Below are 19414 nucleotides of genomic sequence, written 5' to 3'. Positions count from 1 at the left end.
GCAACAGCACAAGCTTTACCAGAAGGAAAAGCTTCTCCTCCCTTAACAGACTTGTTTTATGCAGCCAATTCCCAACTGGAAGTTTACCATTACGTTCTGTATTGTTGATACTCGTTCAGTCATTACACATGGGTATCTGTTCTGACCTCTGAACAGAGCCAGCTATTTTCCAAGCTAGTGTCAGCTTGGAACTAAAGCTAACCTCTTGCCCACAACCCCCCTCTTACCTCAGATTGAATTTGCAAGTCAAAGCAGGTAGAGGCTACAACTGGTCAAATAACCTAACAGGATGGTGAGATCCACTAAGCCACAGGAGGGGAAGGTTGTAATGACTAAACGAGGATCAATACAGATGGAACATTATGGCAAGACCACTTAGGAATGAGGGTTAACAGTCCCCAGCTACCTCTATTCCTGGGAGGCTCTCATGGAAGGACATTCCTGAGCACCATAGAGCTGAAAGATGCTTAGGCCAAATCCAATTTGTAATGATTGAAGGTATGATGTAGCCCAAGTTGCAGCTGCACAGATGTCATGTTAAGCAATGAGCTTTCATGGTAGTAAGACATTGCGCTGTGTATGGTCAGTCCTTCAACCATCTAGCTAATGTGACCTTAACAGCAGATCCTAATCTAGATCCAGAAAAGGCCAAAACTAACTGGTCAGATTTATGAAAGGGCCTAGTCCTGTTAGCCTAGATATCCACAGGCAAATTAGTTTATGTAGGCAATACTCTCCTCTGAATGATTGGGAAAGAACTGAAATGTCCATTAAGCCATTGAATTGCCAAAGAACTAGGCAGAAATGGATTAGTCAGAGACGCTATGAAAAGTATTGACTCTTGATACATAAAGCTTGAAGCTCACTCAAATACATCGGGCAGAAGTAATGGCGACCAAAATAAAAGGTTTTCCATGACAAATACTTGGTCGCAAGAGGCTGGTTCAAAAGGAGAGCTTGTAAACCTAATGATAGATCCCATGGACGAATGGGTTCTCTAAAAGGTGGCTTCAGATTCACACCTTTTATGATGGTCTTGCACGTGGGACATGAGGAATCACACCTTCATGAAAATTAGAAACTGCAGCCAAATAATGGTAGAGGCAGATAACCAGACTGGAAATGGTCAGCCAGATAGTCTAGTATTAGACACTGGTGCTAAGGGGTCTACTTTTTTATCTTTCAGCCAACAGGTAAATCTTTTCCACTTGCTCAGATAAGTAAATCTTGAAGTCTTGAAGACTTGAGATGCAATGAGATCATACTGGTAAAGATAATTCTGCCCGTCAATCAAGGGAATTGGAGTAGCCAAGCAATGGGTTTCAGGCTGTTCAAGTTATGATGAGTCAGGTTCTGTGGATGTGAGATCAACTCTGGGGTTGGATGGAGAAACCATGACTGATCTAGTAGGCAAGGCCAAAGAAGGGGAACCAAATCTGTTGAGGCCAATATGGTGCTATAAGGATCCCCTTGCTCAGACTGGCTTTCAGAAACAGGGAAAGGGTGGATGTGTAAAGACCACCCGAGGGCCAATAGTGGACTAGCATTCCTGGGTGACCATCACAGAAGGGGAATCTGGGTGAAGTAGTCAGGGATGCAAAGAGTTCACAGCAAGGATGACCCCAGGGGTGGAAGATTGCTGCTATCAAGGAATTAAAGGACCACTCGAGGTTGAAGAATCAACCTGCTTGAGTGTCTGTCATGTTGGAACCCCCAGGAATGTGTGTTGCTAGAAGAAAACTGTTGGCAGCCATGACCCATTGCCTCTTGGTAAGATTTAGTTCCACCTTGCTTATGTACCACACCGCCATGTCAGACTGAATCACAATTGTCCCAGTCTGCAGCAGGGGATGGAATGCTTGCAATGCTAGCACTGCCCTCAGCTCTAGAAAATTTATATGCAGATGGGCCTCCAGTTTGGACCAAGTGCCTTTGACTGCCCAACAGCCCCCCACCCCATCAGGGAGGTGCCTGTGGTCACTGTGGCCTTGGGTTGCTGGGGGAGAAAGGGTGAGACCATTGTGACAGATGGTCATCCACCAATTTAAATCCTGTTCACATCTGTGGGTTACTCAAATCATGGCTGAAAGAGGATGCTGAAAAGGATACCACTGGGTGAGTAGCCATTGTAGAAGCCTCATGTGAAGCCTGGCCAGGGGAACAATGGTGGAAGCTGCCATGGAACCCAACAGCTGTAGAACAGTGAGCCATGGATTTGAAATTACTGGAATTGCTTAATCCTTAAAATTCTGTGCCCTGGAATAGCAGCTCTGCAGTTGTCCAGGATAACCCATATGAATTGTCAACTGAGATTGGGAGATTGGATTTTTGCCAGTTTATGGTTATGCCTAGCCCATTCAGCAGCAAGGAGTATGCCAGGGCTTCTTCCAGTAGATCTGGTGGGGGCAGAAATGAGCCAGTCTAGGTATGGAAACACCTGGAATCCTTGAAGCTGCAGAAGATGGTGGAAAAGGGGATTCCTGTGGGAATATGTTTGAGACCCTTGCACCTGGTGTCCATTAGGCGTGACTTGTGAAACCAGTGTACCAGAGCGTGGAGGGATACAGTCCCATTGCCAGCAGTAGTGAGACTTCAGTTGGAAGGCTGGTCCACCTGAGAAGTGAATGTCTAGGACAGGGGTCACCCCTCCCCCAAGTGGCTCAGCCTGCCAGAGTCCCTGGATGGCTGTGGTGCAGCAAACTCTCAACTGACATCCTGGGTCGTAGCAACACTTTTCTGCCACGAAGGCAGCTGCAGTTCCTTAGTGAGATCCATAAAGGGGATCGCAGAAGGGGGAGACTATCCATTGACTTGAAAGGCAATGGAGAAGGGGTATTTGGAGACTGGTGATAACCTCTCAAGGAAGGATAGTTCAAGGGGTGGGATACCTCTTGGCCAGGAGCACCTAATCCACAAGATGCAATACATAGTGTTCAGAAAGGTTAGTGGACCTCAGAAACAGCAAACTCTTCCCATCTCACCAGTCTGCACAGAGGACAATGGTGCAGAGACTGGACTACTGGTGTCTGCTCTGAAGAAATTTGTGCTGAGGTCATGGTTGGTGCAGAAGTAGTCGTTCGTCTGTACCAAAGCTGGAACTGACAAGAGTCAATAAAGGTGCCGGTTCAGAGGATGTTGGAACTAGGGATGGAACTGGCATGGTCAAGGTCAGTGCTGATACAGTGGTAATAGTCTGAACAGAGAAGCCCCTCAGTGCAGATATAGTGAAGGCTGCAGAAGACTGAGATCACCAATTAAGCTGAAGGTCTTTGTGCTGAAGGTCTTAGGCACCAAAAGCACTGGGGCTGACTGAGCTCCAGAGCTGAAACTTCAGGTTTTGGTTGGCGGGAGTCCCCAGCTGGGGACGAAGGCAAAGATTTAGCCTTTGTAGGAACAGCCAAGATTTTCCTATGGGCTCTAGAAGGGGTTGAGGCCTTAGACTCAGAAATGGCCTCTGAAAAAGGGAGATTTAAAAGTCCCTTCAGCAACAGCTTGTTTTTTCCTTTCCAACAGCAACAGCTTGTTTTCTCCTTTCCAACAAAGTACTATGAGAAATTCAGATAGTACAGGGCAGAGACAAGTGGGACGCCCCCAAAGTGTGCATCGAAGTAGGAAGTTCCCCAGACTACAATGGTACAAAAATACCCAAAGGTATGAATGGAAGGATTACCAACGATGGTAAAGAGAATGCCTTGCGGTAAAAAGGTAAAGAGCAGAAAAACCTGATGTATGCTAGATGCGACAGGGTAAGAGACAATGAAATAGAAACTTGACAGAAAATCAATTTGAAAAACAAACTGTACTTCGCTCGAGAAGCAACTTTACATGACCGAAACACAGCAAACAATGAGGCAACAGGGCGAGGGGGATTGTGGGCAAGAGTTAAGCTAGAGTTTGAAGCTTATGTGAGCATGGAAAATGGGCATCTGTTCCAACTTCTGAAATGAGCTGGCCATGTGTAAAGAATGAACGAGGATCAACAATCAAATGGAATGTTCAATGCTAACTAGGTCAAGAAAAGCACCACAATTGTTTATGGAAACCATATTGTTTAGAGGCAAGGCACTAATCAGTTACCAGATTTCAAAAAGCTTATGGCATGAAAGGAGCACATCTGTTAAATCTTTCAGCTAGATATGCACTATATGGAGATCAGATACTGAAGTGGCGTCTCCAAAGTAACTGCAGACAGCTTAAAACCTAATCTGCAAGAGCCACAGAACATGCAGCAGTTTCATATTTGTTGCTTTAGACCTGCAATATGGTTTAATTGCAAAGTTTCACAAGCTGTAGATTGGCAGCCATGTAGCCATAATCTCCATACTGAAACTAAACTGCCCAAGCAAACCGTCAGTGCCAAGAGGAAGCTGCCAGAACCCACAACCAAAACTGCAGCAAAAGCTAAAATACAACCAAAATATTCAACCTCCAAAAATGAGGATCGTTAAAGGCTCAAGCAATGCAGTATTCCTAATAAACCCACATGGTGAAATTTAGCAAAAGTAGATTCATCTGCCCAGCACCTTGAACAGCACCAGCATCTCAGTTAACCCAAAGGCACACCCATGCAATGGTGCATTAGAAGTAGGTTTAAATCAAAGTTTGTCACCTAAACACCAGCTTACATTACAAGTACCCATACTGAGACATTAACACCTTTGTAGACAACTGCCTAGCCTGACTCCCAACAGTACTCCCAAGAATATCTAGCCCATTTTTAAAAAGACTCCCCCAAAACATTCCTTTAACCTTGATTAGAGCAATTAGAAAGTGCCCCTCTATGCTACCACAACTAAAAATTCTTGATGCTAGAAGAGCACTAACCCAACTGCCAATGCCACCTTACAGGGCAGACTTCTGCCTAGGGACCATTGCAACAGGCTCCCAATTTCCCCCAGCTCTACAAAAAATATCCAAGACGCTGGACAGATGCCAATTCCCCTATACAAATCCCTTAATTTGTAGTCACCTTGTCATCCTCTGCCAGTCCTTAGACGAGGGCAGGACATGCAGCAGTCACATTAAAATCTAGATGAACAGTTCAAATAAAGGGCACAAGATCTTTTCTGGCAAGTGGAGGAACTAATTGTTGATCCCCAAGCCTAACTTGCAAAGACATAAGACTTTCATAAAAACTGCTGTAGACCTGCAGCAGTACAGCAATTCAAACAGCTCAGTCAGGTCCAAGTGCACAAAATCCATGTCAATACATCGGATAGTCTGTCCTCCCTTAACTTTTAGGAAAGTGTAAAACTAGATCCGCAAATCTATCCAACTCATGTAGAGGTCTGGAGCAGAACTCAGAATCTGCCACCCAGCTATTGTACACTGAACAAGCCTCCTTGGACACAGATGGGCTAAGGGGCTCTGGACAATACTCACAAGCCTAGCCACGAGTTTAGCCCATGCATAGACAAAGTCAGCATATTGCAAAAATATAGCCTGATCCACCACAGCCAAGTATAAACCAGCACTTTCATGATTTCTATGACCACTTCCTCAGACAAGTTCATTTACATACACTTAACCAATTCAGTCAGCATAGCATTTCGACTGAAATGCTATCAAACTGGGTGTGTAAAAGTCATGCAAGAAAGTATAAACTTATATGTAGGAAGTGTGCAGCATGAAAGTTCTCAATCTAGAAAACACTATGGATGGCTGAGCTACTTGCGTTCTATAATGGAGGAATCTTTTATTTTAAGGTTAACAGTTGTCTGTTCCAACATCTTTAAGCTCATCTATTGCTGTCAAGATTACCTCACAGAAGGCAACACTAGCTAAGATATCCATTCTGTTCACATCAGCTGCAGGTTCTGCTTGCTGTGCAAAAGCTTACCCCTTATTCCTTTCAATAAGCTTGCTCCTTATATTCCCCTTTCAATGATTCTATACATTTGTCCAATTCATATTTAGAATAGCCTCTAAAACTTTGAGATTTAGTGCTGTTGCCAACTGTTTCATTATGCAATCTCATGATTCTCAAATCTGACCTTTCATGACATTCTGGCTGAAATGCATATTATGCAATATAGCATTCCTTCTAGTCAGTTCTGTATAAACAGTCTAGTCTGACTTCCTAACTTAAGGAAATGTATGCTCACTTGAAGTTGCATGCAAACAGTGGTCTCTAGATATCGCAAAAATTTGGGTAACTGTTCAGAACCTCCCTCAGAAAAAATGTGAACAGGTGTACCAGTTTGTACTCGCTAAACTGTAAAAGTGTACTCACCATAACATTCCATCCAAGTAGGTGACATTTGTCTGCAACCTGTGTCTTGGATCTGATATCGGATCAGAGCTGGCAATTTATATAGCTATGGATCCAACTCCTAGCTCCTCCCCTCACCCATAATCCCTTGCCAACCCCAACTGACCTCAGATCAAGTTTGCCCTCCTATATATCTGAAAAGGTATCCCAAAAAGGAAAAGGCAGGAATACTACTAACATCCAACTTTTCTGAAGGCCAGGAGGAAGGAGGGGATGGTTGCAGACAAATGAAGTCACCTACTCAAGATGGAACATTATGGTGAGTACATACCTTCTTAATCTGAAGTAGGGACTTAATTTGTCAGCAACCTGTGGGACTGTCCCCAGCTACCTGAATCTTGGGCGGCCATCATGGAAGGATGTTAAAGCACTGCGTGGCCAAAGGATGCTCTACCTCTGGAGGTGACGTCCAGCTTGTAGTGGTGAATAAAGGTATGAGATGAGGCCCAAGTGGCTGCTGAGCAAATCATCCAAAGGGACTAGATCCGAACACAGTAGAAGTAGATATGGAGTGAGCATGGACCCTTTGAGGTGTGGGCCTCTCAGAAGCCTCAAGCTAGATGGATGCATCAGGAAATCCAGTGCGATAAGGTGACCTTCAAAACGGCTTTACCTAAATTAAATTTAGAACAGCTGATCAGATTGTCTGACCAGCAGTCCTATGAATATAAAAATGCAGCTGCCTGTGCACATCTAAGTGCAGCTTGTATTCTCCTTTATTTTGGAGATTAGGGACGAAAACAGTTTGATGGACCGATTGATATTAGTTTGAGGCCACCTTGGGTAGGAAAGATGGATTGGTCCTGAGGTACACTATCCTGATGAAAAACCAAAGGGGGTTTTATGGAAAGAGCTTGAGGTTCTGAAACTTTTTGCAGACGTGATGGCTACCAGAAATGCTGTTTTCCAAGACAGGTATTTAAGACCAGCAGAGGCAGCTGGTTCAAAGGGGAAGCAGTGCAGGTCTGAAGAACTAGCGATAGATCCCAAGGGGGATATGGCTTCTCTGATCTGCAGCCTAAGCAAAAAGGTACCCTTGAGGAAGGTTTTACATAGTTTAGCTGACAAAGGGACCAGTCTCATGTCCTACATGGTAATGGGAGATGGCTGCCAATTGTACCTCTGTCGAACAGCTAGCCCCTTGCTGAAAAAGCCCTGTAAGGAAGTCTAAAACTGATGTTAGCGGAGCAGTGAAGGGGTCCACATGCTCTGCCCAGACGGAAAAGCACTTCCATTTACTGCGGTAAAGCTTTCTGGTGGAAGGTTTGTGCTGCCACCAAGATGGCTTTGACTGGAGAGGAGATACAGGGAGTCCTAATTGAGTGGAAGTCCACGTGCCTCCTCTTACACTTATGCTTGAGGCACTTCCTTGGGGGGCTGTCAGAGGAGGTCTTGCCAGCAATGTCCTGTTCGAGGAACAACCTGGGACATTTAAGCAGGCTGTCCCTGTGGCCGGGTGATGGAAGCCTGGCCCAGCAGAGAGGGAGTGCAGGGCAGAGCAAAGAAGGGCCAGGGGTCTGGATGCCCTTGAGAGCCCTCCACTACATTGAAGGCAGAGGGGGAGCCGCTCTTCCTGGGCTCTGAGAGCGGACCATCAGATTCAAGGGACCAGTGTGCTCTGACCTGGACAGAGCTGAAGGCACACCGAATCCCTCAGATCCAAAGCTCGAACTGAGACTTGAAGGCAGGGTCGGATCTGAAGTACCCAGTACTGTTGGTGCCAATCCACCCCCAACTCCAACACTGCCTGGCTCCAAGCACTCCAAACCAGTGAAGTGGGACGGAGAAGGAGCTATGAGCAAAAAAGGGTGTCGCTCCCATCTGCAGCTGGGCCTGGATGAACCTTATCATCTGGTCCAAGTCTGCATCAGCCACCGAGGCAGGCCTTGAGTGCCACCTTGACCTCAGAGATCAGGTCTCCTCCAGTCCCAAGGAGAAGCAAGGTGATCGGAGCAGAGGAGACCTGGAAGCAGTGGAGGGAGAAGCCCGCTTAGCTGGCCCACTGCTTGTGGTGCTTCTCCCCCAGTTTCTCTCCTGGCCTAACAATCCTCTGGTGCTTTAGTGGGATTTTGAATCCTGGCAGAAGTGGCAACCACCACAGGCTGGGGAGGTACCATGGGAGTAGCGGAGGCCAAAGCAGACTCTGGGGCAAGTTCTGCCAGGACCAGCTTCGACCTCCGCTCTGCCCTGGGGTTGAACCCTGCACAAATCGTGCATCCTGAGGACAGGTGTTGAACCCCAAGGCACCAAACACACAGTGTGGCCATCAGCCGGTGAAAGCTTATGGCCACTCAGTGCACTTAGAAAAAATAGGCTTTGGGGCCTCTGACATTTCTGAAGGAAAAGGACTACACAAGCACACCAGGCCCCAAAAAACAGACCAGCGAGGGGAGGGAATACACTAAAAGGAATAAAATTAACCTAAGGGATCCTAAACACACAAGTTAAAGGAAAGATTTCTGTTTTTAAACAAGTTTGAGAACTTATCTGAAAGTCGCCAGCTCTGCAATCCAGCTGTGTCTTCTAAAAGTGGCAAACTAGATCCAAGGTCAATTGGGGTTGGCAAGGGATTATGGGTGAGGGGAGGAGCTAGGAGCTCAGATCCATAGCTGTATAAATAATTGCTGGCTCGGATCAGATATCAGAACCAAGACTAACAGGTTGCCGACAAAGTCCCTACTTCAGATTGATAGTTTCCAGTGGACCAAAGCAAGATTGGCATAGCTATTGACAAACCTTGCCCATAGCTACCCCAATCATTTGGTTAAAACTGATTGTTACATTACAAAATATTCACTTAATCCCCATTATAAAATTGCTGTATAAATATTTTGGTTCTATGTTCATAAGTGTCCAATACCAGATGCAGGCATTTCTCCACAAATGTGGAACTCTCCCACCCCTTGCTTGACACTAGGTCTCACGGGTGGATTTCTTAGCATCCTTGTGTACTTGGGTAGTCCACTACATAGGAGTATCTGTTGTAATCCAACTCTTGAGATCGTATGAGAGTCAAGATGGATACCTCAATAGCTTTTAATTCTATCCCATTAATTTTTACATGTGTACTGGTCACCAAGCAGTGACTTCCATGTGCATCATATAAATTCTTTATCTAGCACAATGCCCCCTCCACCCTAGTCAGGTCCGATTTCAATTGATTGAATATTTAAGTCCCACTAAGGCATTGCAGTCCTCTAGATTGGGAACTTTTAGATGTAGAAACTGCAGCATGCAAGAATATACATTCTTGCACTATTCACATCCAAATTGCATTTCAGGCTAAATGCTATGCTGACTTGAGCCAAGAATGTAGTATCAGTTTTTTGCCAGTAGTGTTTACTACAAGACAGAAAGAATAGTGCATTGAGGCAGAAGGGAGGGACCACACTTAAATGTTTTAGAGGTTTACAGAAGGGACAAGAGGGGGCGATGAATGAATAGTACTGAAGCAGCTGAAAAGGTGGATTGCCAAGTATAATGCAGAAATACAAGGCATAAACAAAGATGTACCAAACCATTCCTTATAGCTAGAAGCCTTGGACATCAGTGTGCACAGATATTTTACTGTAATGTTTTGATGAAATTGACTAGGTAGAAAGGTATGATTAAGGATTAGTAAGCATATATAAAATTAACTTAGTTTTTAGTTGTCCGAGGAAGCGATTGTGAAAGTGCTTACTTTGGATACGGCTCTATTTTTGCATTATGCTTGCTAGAAATCTGAAGGACAGGCTGCATTACTACAGACAAATCAGCACCCGATGCCACTGTCCAGCATGGACATGGGTGGAGATGCATTTTCCATTTCCCAGCCAGTTATGGAGACTGAGCCCATGCTCGCCCACTCTGGTTTCTCAAATACTTATGTAAATATTTATACAGCAACCATAGTGGGTGCTGTAAAATTACAATGGGAAAACAAGATTGCACCCTTAAAGAGCATATGAGGGGAACATACAGGAAACATTACAAATGCCTTTGCTAGATGCAACTAGTGATAGAACTAAGTTTAGGGCTATACAAGTTCTGCAAATGAGTGCTAGGTTGGGGAATATCAAGAACAGAACTAGTGAGGCAGAACTTTGATGGATCCAGCAGTTGAGCTGATAGAGGATCTTAGTACCATCTCTAGATATTAACAAGAGGGGGTTACTTAGATAGGATGCATTTACCAGTTGGAATAGTTAAATCTTACTTCAGGTTTAAAAAGTTTTATTGAAAGGGATCTTTCCCTTTAAAATGTGATGCAAGTGTTTTACTATTACAGTCTGAGGAAGCCAATGTTTGGTGAAAGCACTTTACTTGCAAACTCCCTGTACCACATTACTAGTTAAGATTTTTCAACCATGAAAATGCCAATTACTGCCATGTTCAATACAGAGACTAGGACCATAGTCCAAGGCTAGAAGAGCCCCATAGTTTCAGTCTGAGCAGCCTAGAGTAAGACTCTGGGATAGGCATCTCTACCAGGCCAATTCTGTAGTTACCCCTTCATATGAAACACGATTAGAACAGCAGAGGACTACCATACAACTTCAGTAGTTGCTGAGGAATAAGCTAGTGGCACCATGGGGAACCATGCAAGACTCTGGAAGATGCCTTTTATATCGTTGCTGTTAAAGTTATACTACTCCCACCAAAGCCAAGAGGATCTAGGTGAGAGCAACCTTGCAGCTGAGGCAGTCACCCTGAAACAGGTTGACACAAGTGCTCCTGGTATAGCAGTGGGTGACCTAGTAGCAACCTCTACAAGCTTCAGACAATGTTGATGCATTGGAGGTAGAGCTACCACAACCTCTGCTTATGGGCTTTGGCACAACAGCCTTTGACCTCTGGTCAACTGGGGATTGGGCTGTGGCCCTTGAATCACTTTAATTCTAAAACTGGGAATAAACCATTATCCATGCTTTTTGCAAGTCATACCTATAAGCCATTATCCATGCTTTTTGCAAGTCATACCTATAATCCCTGGATGTTTAGCACCCATTTCCTCCTTTTAGGGACAAAGCCTTTGGTATTGGAGGCTGGAGGAAAGGGACACTCCAAGCCTAAGCTCATCTTTATGCATGGGAAGGTCTGCAGCCCAAGAGCAATGGACAAAACTGCTTTTCCAGTTTTGAAGGATGGTCTAATATCCAAAAGTGTCCTTACCCAGGTCCATCTAAAATAAACCTTGTGGATGCATCACACCCACATCAGAATGCCTACCTAGCATTATAAACCAGCTTCTCAAAATTAAGGAATCTGCTCTGAGTGACAGAGCCCAGAAGGTAAATACTACAGGTTTGGACTTTAGAGTAGGTAACATGGCACTGTTGCTAGGTCACACTCCATCCACTCCAACAGGGCAAGAATGAGCAACCCCATTGCAAGACGCAAGTTATCCTCCTTCAAACATGCAGAGCCAACTCTACATGCAAAGCAAGCTGTAGAGGCATGCTCCCTGTGAAGGTCAGAAAGATGACACTGAGGAGCATGAAATCAGAAAGTTCAGCCACTACCAGAAAACTGCTGATGTATTAACACTGGACTAGATTGATGCAGATAATGCCTGTGGCACCTTGTTCTAAAAATACTAGTCATGTTTTAAACAAATTCCTCCCACATTTAATGCATCATACAAAAAAGTGCTAGTAGGTTTTGAAAATTCCCGCAGAAAGATGTACTGCTGCAAAGCACCAATACCAGTTCAGATATACCAAGCAGTGCAAACTCAAAGCTTTGCATTCCTTTCCCTTTGGGATACTGTTAAACTGCAAGTTGGACCCCTCCCATGTAGCTTTAGTGTCTAAGCTTTTTCACATACATCTTAGGTGAGACAAGCAGCAGAAAGAGTCAAGGCCTTGTATGAAATTTTTACTCTATTCTACCTCCATTTAACTTTCCTACATAGTTCACAAAATTTGAGACCATTTACCACAAAGCCTATAAAACACTACATAATAATGGTATATCTGAGAGGATTAACATAATTAATGGTACGAGACAAGGTTGCCCTCTCTCCTTTATTTAATCTATATATAGAGCCTCTCTCCCTTCTTATTAAACAAAAGACTCAGATCATCCCCAAGCTATTTAGAACTAGTATCCCCCTCTTGGCATTTGCGGATGATCTAAATATTTACCTCTTTACCAAATTCGGACTTAGAGAAATCATGAAATCCATTAATATCTTCCCTAAATTTGCCAACTACAAAGTTAAAAACAAATCTCAAATTTTTCCGGTTAATATCACATCACCATATCCCCTAAAATTTTCCTCTGATGTTATTCCAGTTAATTCAAGTCTTCGTTACCTGGGGGTAACTTTCCCAACTGATCAATCTATTTCGTATCAGGAGAACATTTCTTCTTTGGAAGGAGGTGCAATGGGATTTAAAGAGATGGTCTCAACTTAAGCTTCCCTTTATGGCACGTGCAACTATTATAAAAATGAATATCCTTCCCAGATTCTTGTATATTTTCAACAATACTAATTCGATTATCCCTCTATACTTTTTCAATGAATTACACTCCACCTTCCAAGTTTATTTGGTCTCCTAAATCGGTGAGAATTTCGTATTCTAAACTTACCCGAAGAATTTGGGTGGTTTCTCTTCCAGACTTCAAACTTTACTATGATATTATTCAAAGTAGTAGAATTATTAAGATAGCAAACTATATTAATACCTCAGATGCCTGGCACCCTAACTGGGTATTACTTTACTTCAATTATATTAGATCCCTTAAATTCAATCCATCCGCCTTACCTTTGAGCAAAGAAAGTCTAGACAAATATAAAATCTTTTATGGCCTGAAATATAGCCATCAGATTTCATAAACTATTGTCTTCGCTAAACTTTTGCAGGCGTTCATTTCCCTCCAACCAATACATCTAAATCCCAATTTAACTCTAAATGGTAACTTGATAAATCTGTACAATTTCCCCCTTAAGGATAAGTGCATGGCAGACTTAAACATCTGAAGTTATCAGAGATCAGGCAAACCTTTAATTTATCCAATAAATATACTTTAACTAGACAAATCTTTGAACTATTGAATCCATACTATGATCATCCTGACTTATCTAGAGAAAATATCGAAATTGCCAAGGTTATTTGGAAATTACTTCCAATGTATACAAGTTATTAATCTCTATCAGATCTAACAATTTGCCAGTATTTTCTAAATTCTGGTCAGATAAGGACCCGAGTATAACTCCCGCACTAATGAAAGAGGCTTTCAAATCAAGTATTAAATAGATCCCTTTTAAAAAAAATTTATACGCAACTCATGATCACCAATAATGCGTATTTAACACCTGCAATCATTAATAAAATTCATCCCAACTAGTCTTCTGTGTCCATTTTGTAAGGATCAAGTAGCCGATATACATCACATTTTCTGGAGTTGCAAATGTGTACAGACTATGGTGTGCCCTTAGTTATTCTGGAGAAAATGGGATACGAAAAATCACTTTCTTGGCAATTTGCTTTATTACATATCCCTCCTGATAATATTACTAAAGCTCAGCTCAAGGTGGTGATTTCAATTGTCATATTTATCAAATATTATATCTCATTGCATTGGAAGTGCCAAGCCGCACTAACATGGGAAGGTCTAAAGGAATTGGTAATTAGGCATATTAGGGCACAAAAGTATCTTATAAAGGTAATCACAAGTTCTGTTCTGAAAATTCTTTGGAATGTATTCTTTGATTGTCTTTTAACCTGAAACACTTTATTTTTGTATTATATCTCCTTAATGTATTATCTGTTGTATATATTGTGAATGATATGGGCAATGTATAGTTGTATATAGTTTTTGTTGAGGTTTGTACAGTGTTCTTCTGTGGTTTGTATTGTTTGTCAAGATAATAAAATAAAAAGATTTTCAAAAAAAAAAGAAAGAGTCAAGGCCTTTCTAAACAGATTTACCACAGCACTGCTTTCATGCAATGATCTTGGGTCTTGTGGCATCTGAACATTCTACAGTGCAGACAGAACTAATGTTTAAAAAATTACTTGGCATTACTTAGCATGGACTGCAACTGGCTGTGCTAGTCAGTTCAGTAACTAAAGGTGGAAACTCTGCAGTGCCTTTACCATGAAGCCAACTGGGATATGTACACTTTACCTCACCTAGTTTTAAAAGTTCCATTTGGCAATTACAGTAAAGCCTTTTAAACAGGCCAGAACTTTGGTATTTACACTTGCTTCACTACCATTATCACATTACAGAATGAAAACCACCCACCGTCTTTGCAACCCCATTTCCATTGTGAACAGCATCACCACTGCCATTTACAGTGGCCTCCTGCTTGGGTTTCTTAGCATCACTGTTTTTCTGTGGGCTCACCTCTTCAGGTTTCCTCTGAAATACAAAAAATTGACATTTCACTAAGCTCCACAACAGTTATATGAAACATTAGCAAACAAACTGCCAAGTACTTGCAAAGAAAAAGCACCATATTGGTCACCTGCCATCAGCTCTCAGGGGATAGAAAGCCTTAGTTCCCAACCACACCCTGTTAGCTAGCCCCCCAAACAGACTGCCTTCACTGGTGTCCCCCTCTTACTCTGGCTTTCAACACCCCCACAGCTTTAAGCTGTATGGTAGTGTGCAGACAGCCCAAGTATTTTGGTTAGTGGGTACTAAACCTGCTGAAGGAAAGTTCAGGCCATACATATCAAAAGCCAGCACCAAGAACCATCTAGCCTAAAGTGCACAATGATACAACAGCAGACTGAAGCAGAATACCCCCCACAATTAACAGTTCCAAGGTCTAGCAAAAGTCCAAGCATTTGTTACAGGTAGAGGAGAAACTACATAAATGGGGATTGACCTAGTAAACCCTCAGCTATACTTACAGCATAGAGCAACCAATAAGTCAGTATGGATTACAGCAGAACTAGCATTTGCCCAAGCACTAGCCATGACAGTCAGCCCAACATGTTTTACAGCACACTTCATAGCACATAAAGCACTCAAACAAATCAGCAAGGCTAGTAAAGTGCTGAAACTAAACTGCCAAATAGTACAACTACCAGTAAATAACCAGCTTTATAAACAAACCCAATATTTCTCATCAGTATGTACAAGACAACCTTCTCCCATTATAATCCAGACCCATCTAATGCACTTTGACAAGATGCCCTCCACTGCCCAACCCTTTCATATTAAGGCAGCTTGATACGACAAGTGCAGCACAACCCAAATCCACTGAAGGTTACTGCCATCTGTTTGCACTGGGATTGACAATTTCTGGAAACTGCCCATGTTTATGGCCATTAGGTCTAGAGTAGCTGACAAGCCTAATGCTAGTGAATGGATTTACCACTTCACAGGGTAGTCATGAAGCAGAGGGCATGTCTGGTGCAATGTAGCAGAACTACAAGGATTCAATGAGCTGCAGTGTCCCCTAGAAGAATGATCACACTGCAAGTGCACTGGGTAGAAAATGGGTCAATTTTGCAAGACAGAGCTCAGAAAAGGCTTTCTGGGGATGCTATGCTGTAGTAGGGTCCTCAAAAGCTTAGAGTAAAAGGCAGTCAGGACTGCTGTAGGATTAGCTTCTTGTTGCACATGCCTTACTGAAGTGCCAAGCAGCACTAGTCAGTCCATGAACTATACCTTGCAAAGCCCACCATGCTTCTGAAGCAGTCTAGAATGCGGCTTTATCCAAGCCTACCAATGTCTAAAATCTAAATAGCCAACACTAAACTTAAACTGGATGTTTGGCAAGCACTACATGAAACTTCAAAATTAAGGCATAATCTTAAATACCTTGCAAAAAATTTAAAAAATCCAGATTTAAAATCTGGACATTTGACTAAATGGGTTAATCTTAATAGTTCCATTGAGCGCACTTTTGCAAATTGTTTTAAGACAAAGTTAAAGGTGTTTTAGGAAGTGTTTACGGCAGTTGAATTTGTGGCTTTTTGGTGTTTAAGCCTTCCAATATAACTGATGACATACCTTATGACAAAGCACCTTTAAAAGCAAAACGGGTGCCACTATAGCAGAAGTGGGTTCAGTGGTCTGGAAAGAGACCAATAGTTCCTCCAGCCTTCCATTTACTTTAAAGGCATTCAAGACAGGATTTCCCTACCCAACTGGTGGTACAACCCTAAAGTTGGGAAGCTAAAACAAGGAAAACCATACAGAAAACTACAGCATAAAGCCATGGAGTGCTGCCAACAGCAGCAACAGGGTGCATTCTACAAGCATGTCTGGGCAAGTTTAGCACCAGATGAAATGGTCCCTCATCTGAAAGAGCAACTGAATTGCTGCCTTCAAATCCCCCACTGCATTATCCAACCCGTAATGGGGCATATCTGTTGGCAACAGCAGAGTTAGTAACCCACTGTTGCACATTCAATTATACTAGTCGCAAGAGTATGATCCAAGCTGGATCATGCACTTGAAATCACACCTGCCAGTTTGTGGGCCTGTACAAGTTAAGTTGGGAATATACTTTTGGACAGCAACCCCCCCCCCCATTAGCCTGGTAGAGCTAGACTGAACTAGCCATTCTACCAACCATTTTTACAGTTGGTCTCCAGGATTCACTACAATTTATATGTAGATTGAAGTGTGCAGTTCCTTCTGATCAGAACCAGTCACCTAAAGCTCCTGCCCTGCCAAGGATGCATTGCAATTTTATAATACACTGCCAGCTTACCAGATGTCTGATGCCACAAATGTTATGCATATAATTTAGCAAGTCCTGCAGTTAGTGTTAAGCCACTGGAGGCTTAACTTGTTAAATCTTATCCAGCTGTAGTTTGTGAAGGTAATCACTTCACATAGAAGTGTCCCAACAGCAGTTAATTTGAAGCTGGCACATACCATTGGCAGTTACTACAAAAGTTGCCAATCACTGGGAGGTGCAGTACACAACTTAAAGCAAGACAAGCACTCCAAAAATAGTGGTTGTCCTGTGAGTTCTGTGCATATGGTTAGTAAAAGTAGAAACTCCTGCACAGAAATACAAAGTGACAAACTACCCAATGAGTGTTCACAAAAATGAGGATGCAGCATTGCACACTGAATATGGTCATTAAGAATTTTTACAAGATACAAAGGGAGTTGTGCCAGAACGTGCATGCTGCCAGTCCTCAAGAGCCAACGAGGACAACTTAGCACTTATTCTGTACCCCCTGTATTAGTGGAATTTCACAAATACTGAACATTAGAAATATGGGGAGCATCTTTAGCATGAAATTGAAATTTCACCTACAAGTGGTTGCTGAACTTGAAAGTAGCCACATTATGGGGACTAAGCTTTTGTAAAAATACTAAGCACTAAATACAACCCCCCCACTTGAAATGAATACCCCAATTCAAATGTTGCCCCCCCTCAAGAAAGCAATTTTTACCCCAGAGTCCCAGAATTAATGGGAAACATCTACTCTACATTAGTAGTAAGTCAGAACTGGCCTGTGTGGCAATTGAGATCCCACAACTGACAACCATGTTGAGACAGCCTTTTAAATTCATGAGGGAAACCAAGCCAACAGGTGTAGCACCGATTAAACTGGACTACAGCATCAAGTAATTAGTGCTGCACATCAAGTAATTAGCTCTGCACACCCAAGTGAACACTGAATGCAACAGACTGCCAACCATGTGTAAGCAGATTAGCATGCCAAGCATCAACCATGCACATGGCCAGGCCTCTATCCAGAAGAGTGGAAAGTGCAGGCTGACAAACATCTGAAACATGCACTTTCAAAAGTCTTAGTCAGTTTACTAACAGAAGGGGGTGTGCCAATGCAATATTAGCCTATATGCAAGCTGGTTATGCAGACAGTATAAAGCATAAGTACCAGTCAACTCTACCCCCCCTAGTCTAAAATTAGTGGTATGCAACAATGCACCTGCAGTCTCTGCAGAAGACATGCAATTTATGACAAGTATATAGCAAGGAAAATCGGGGTAGTTAAAGCAGTTTACACCAAAAACCTGAGTACTAAGTCCTACTCATTTTTCATGAAGGTAGCATTCTATAGAGTACCTTTTACTGCTTGCAACATTTAGAGGCAGCCTTTAAAATGCAGTGTAGACTAGTACACTCGCAGTGTTTTAATCAAATGAAAATTCTGATTACTTGTCCATTTGCACAAGCCCCCTCTCCCAACTTAAAACCCAGTATCTACATACCTTCTTTCTTACCAAATGGGAAATGTCAGCTGCAGGCTTTGATGTAGTCCCCTCAGGAGCCTTTCTTACAGAAATCTGAAAAAAAGGAACTCAATAAGCAAGTCTTAAAAAGAACCTGTAGGTAAAGGATACTGAAAAAAAAAAAAAAAAAAAACTTACTGTTGAGGCTTGAGCAGATGAACTGCCATTCTGCTGAGGAAAAGATGTAGAATCAGAACCCTGCAAAAGATAACAAGTCCACATTAAAAGTACCAAGACAATACTTAAAGGTTACATGGGGCAGGCTTTAGATAGCAAGTCAATTGTCACCCCAAGGTTTCCATACTTTGAAAAGAGCCAGTTCATGTCTAAGACAAGGCAAAGTCTTAAACTACTTCTAAAGTGAAGTATAGAAACGCCATGGATGCACTGGTCAACTACTGTTTACCCATTAGTGGTAGGAAACATCCTAAAGAGCAAAACTTGACCTAGATAGGCACTACCCAATGAATGTAGTCAGGATACAACAGGTATGTATAGTTAAATTTGCAGACATTTTACTTAATCTGTAAAAGGACAGGGATGTAGACTATTCTGAAAGTTAAAAATTAAGCCTAAATTGTTTGGCACCCCCATATTTATGGAAAGACCTTAATGCACTTTAGGTTTGCTGTAACTCACCTGCCACCAGCAGCTACAACTAGTGCAAACCCAAGCAGGTGGTGTATCCTACCAAACAGTCAGCAACTGCACTATTTACTATAGTTTAGACATTTGCTTACTTGTAAAGTCTTCATGCAGGGGTCACGTGCTTAACCTCAACTAAACTTGAGGCTTTAGTTGAAAGGCAAATTAAACTGGTTACACTTGGAAGGTGCAGTGCAAGTAATCCAGAAACACCACTTTGGTGGCAACTAGATACCACTAATGGGGCATGCATGAATGTAAAATTAGAGCAGCTAATGCTGTACCTGGTTGGTAGTGTTACTGTACAACAGCTCAAAAGGCCAGAAAATG

General features: G+C 42.6%; 1 protein-coding gene across 7 annotated transcripts in view; it reads right to left on the bottom strand.

Annotated features, from left to right (window-relative positions):
* The window catches only part of LOC122813547 (nuclear autoantigenic sperm protein), a 69381-nt gene that overhangs the window by 16534 nt on the left and 33433 nt on the right, over positions 1-19414 (bottom strand). For 3 of the 7 annotated variants that reach the window (XM_044085922.1, XM_044085923.1, XM_044085925.1), the window contains exons 12-14: positions 18578-18637; positions 18419-18493; positions 14510-14626 (exon numbers count right to left, since the gene is read on the bottom strand). In XM_044085922.1, coding sequence (XP_043941857.1) covers positions 14510-14626; positions 18419-18493; positions 18578-18637 — 252 coding nt within the window. The remainder of the gene's footprint in view (positions 1-14509; positions 14627-18418; positions 18494-18577; positions 18638-19414) is intronic. The other 4 variants (XM_044085926.1, XM_044085927.1, XM_044085924.1 and 1 more) reach the window with 4 other exon arrangements.

Source organism: Protopterus annectens, chromosome 10.part0 (assembly GCF_019279795.1).
Source record: "Protopterus annectens isolate FY-2018-M chromosome 10.part0, PAN1.0, whole genome shotgun sequence".
NCBI classification, from domain to species: domain Eukaryota; kingdom Metazoa; phylum Chordata; order Ceratodontiformes; family Protopteridae; genus Protopterus; species Protopterus annectens.
This window is presented reverse-complemented; position numbering and strand designations above follow the sequence as displayed.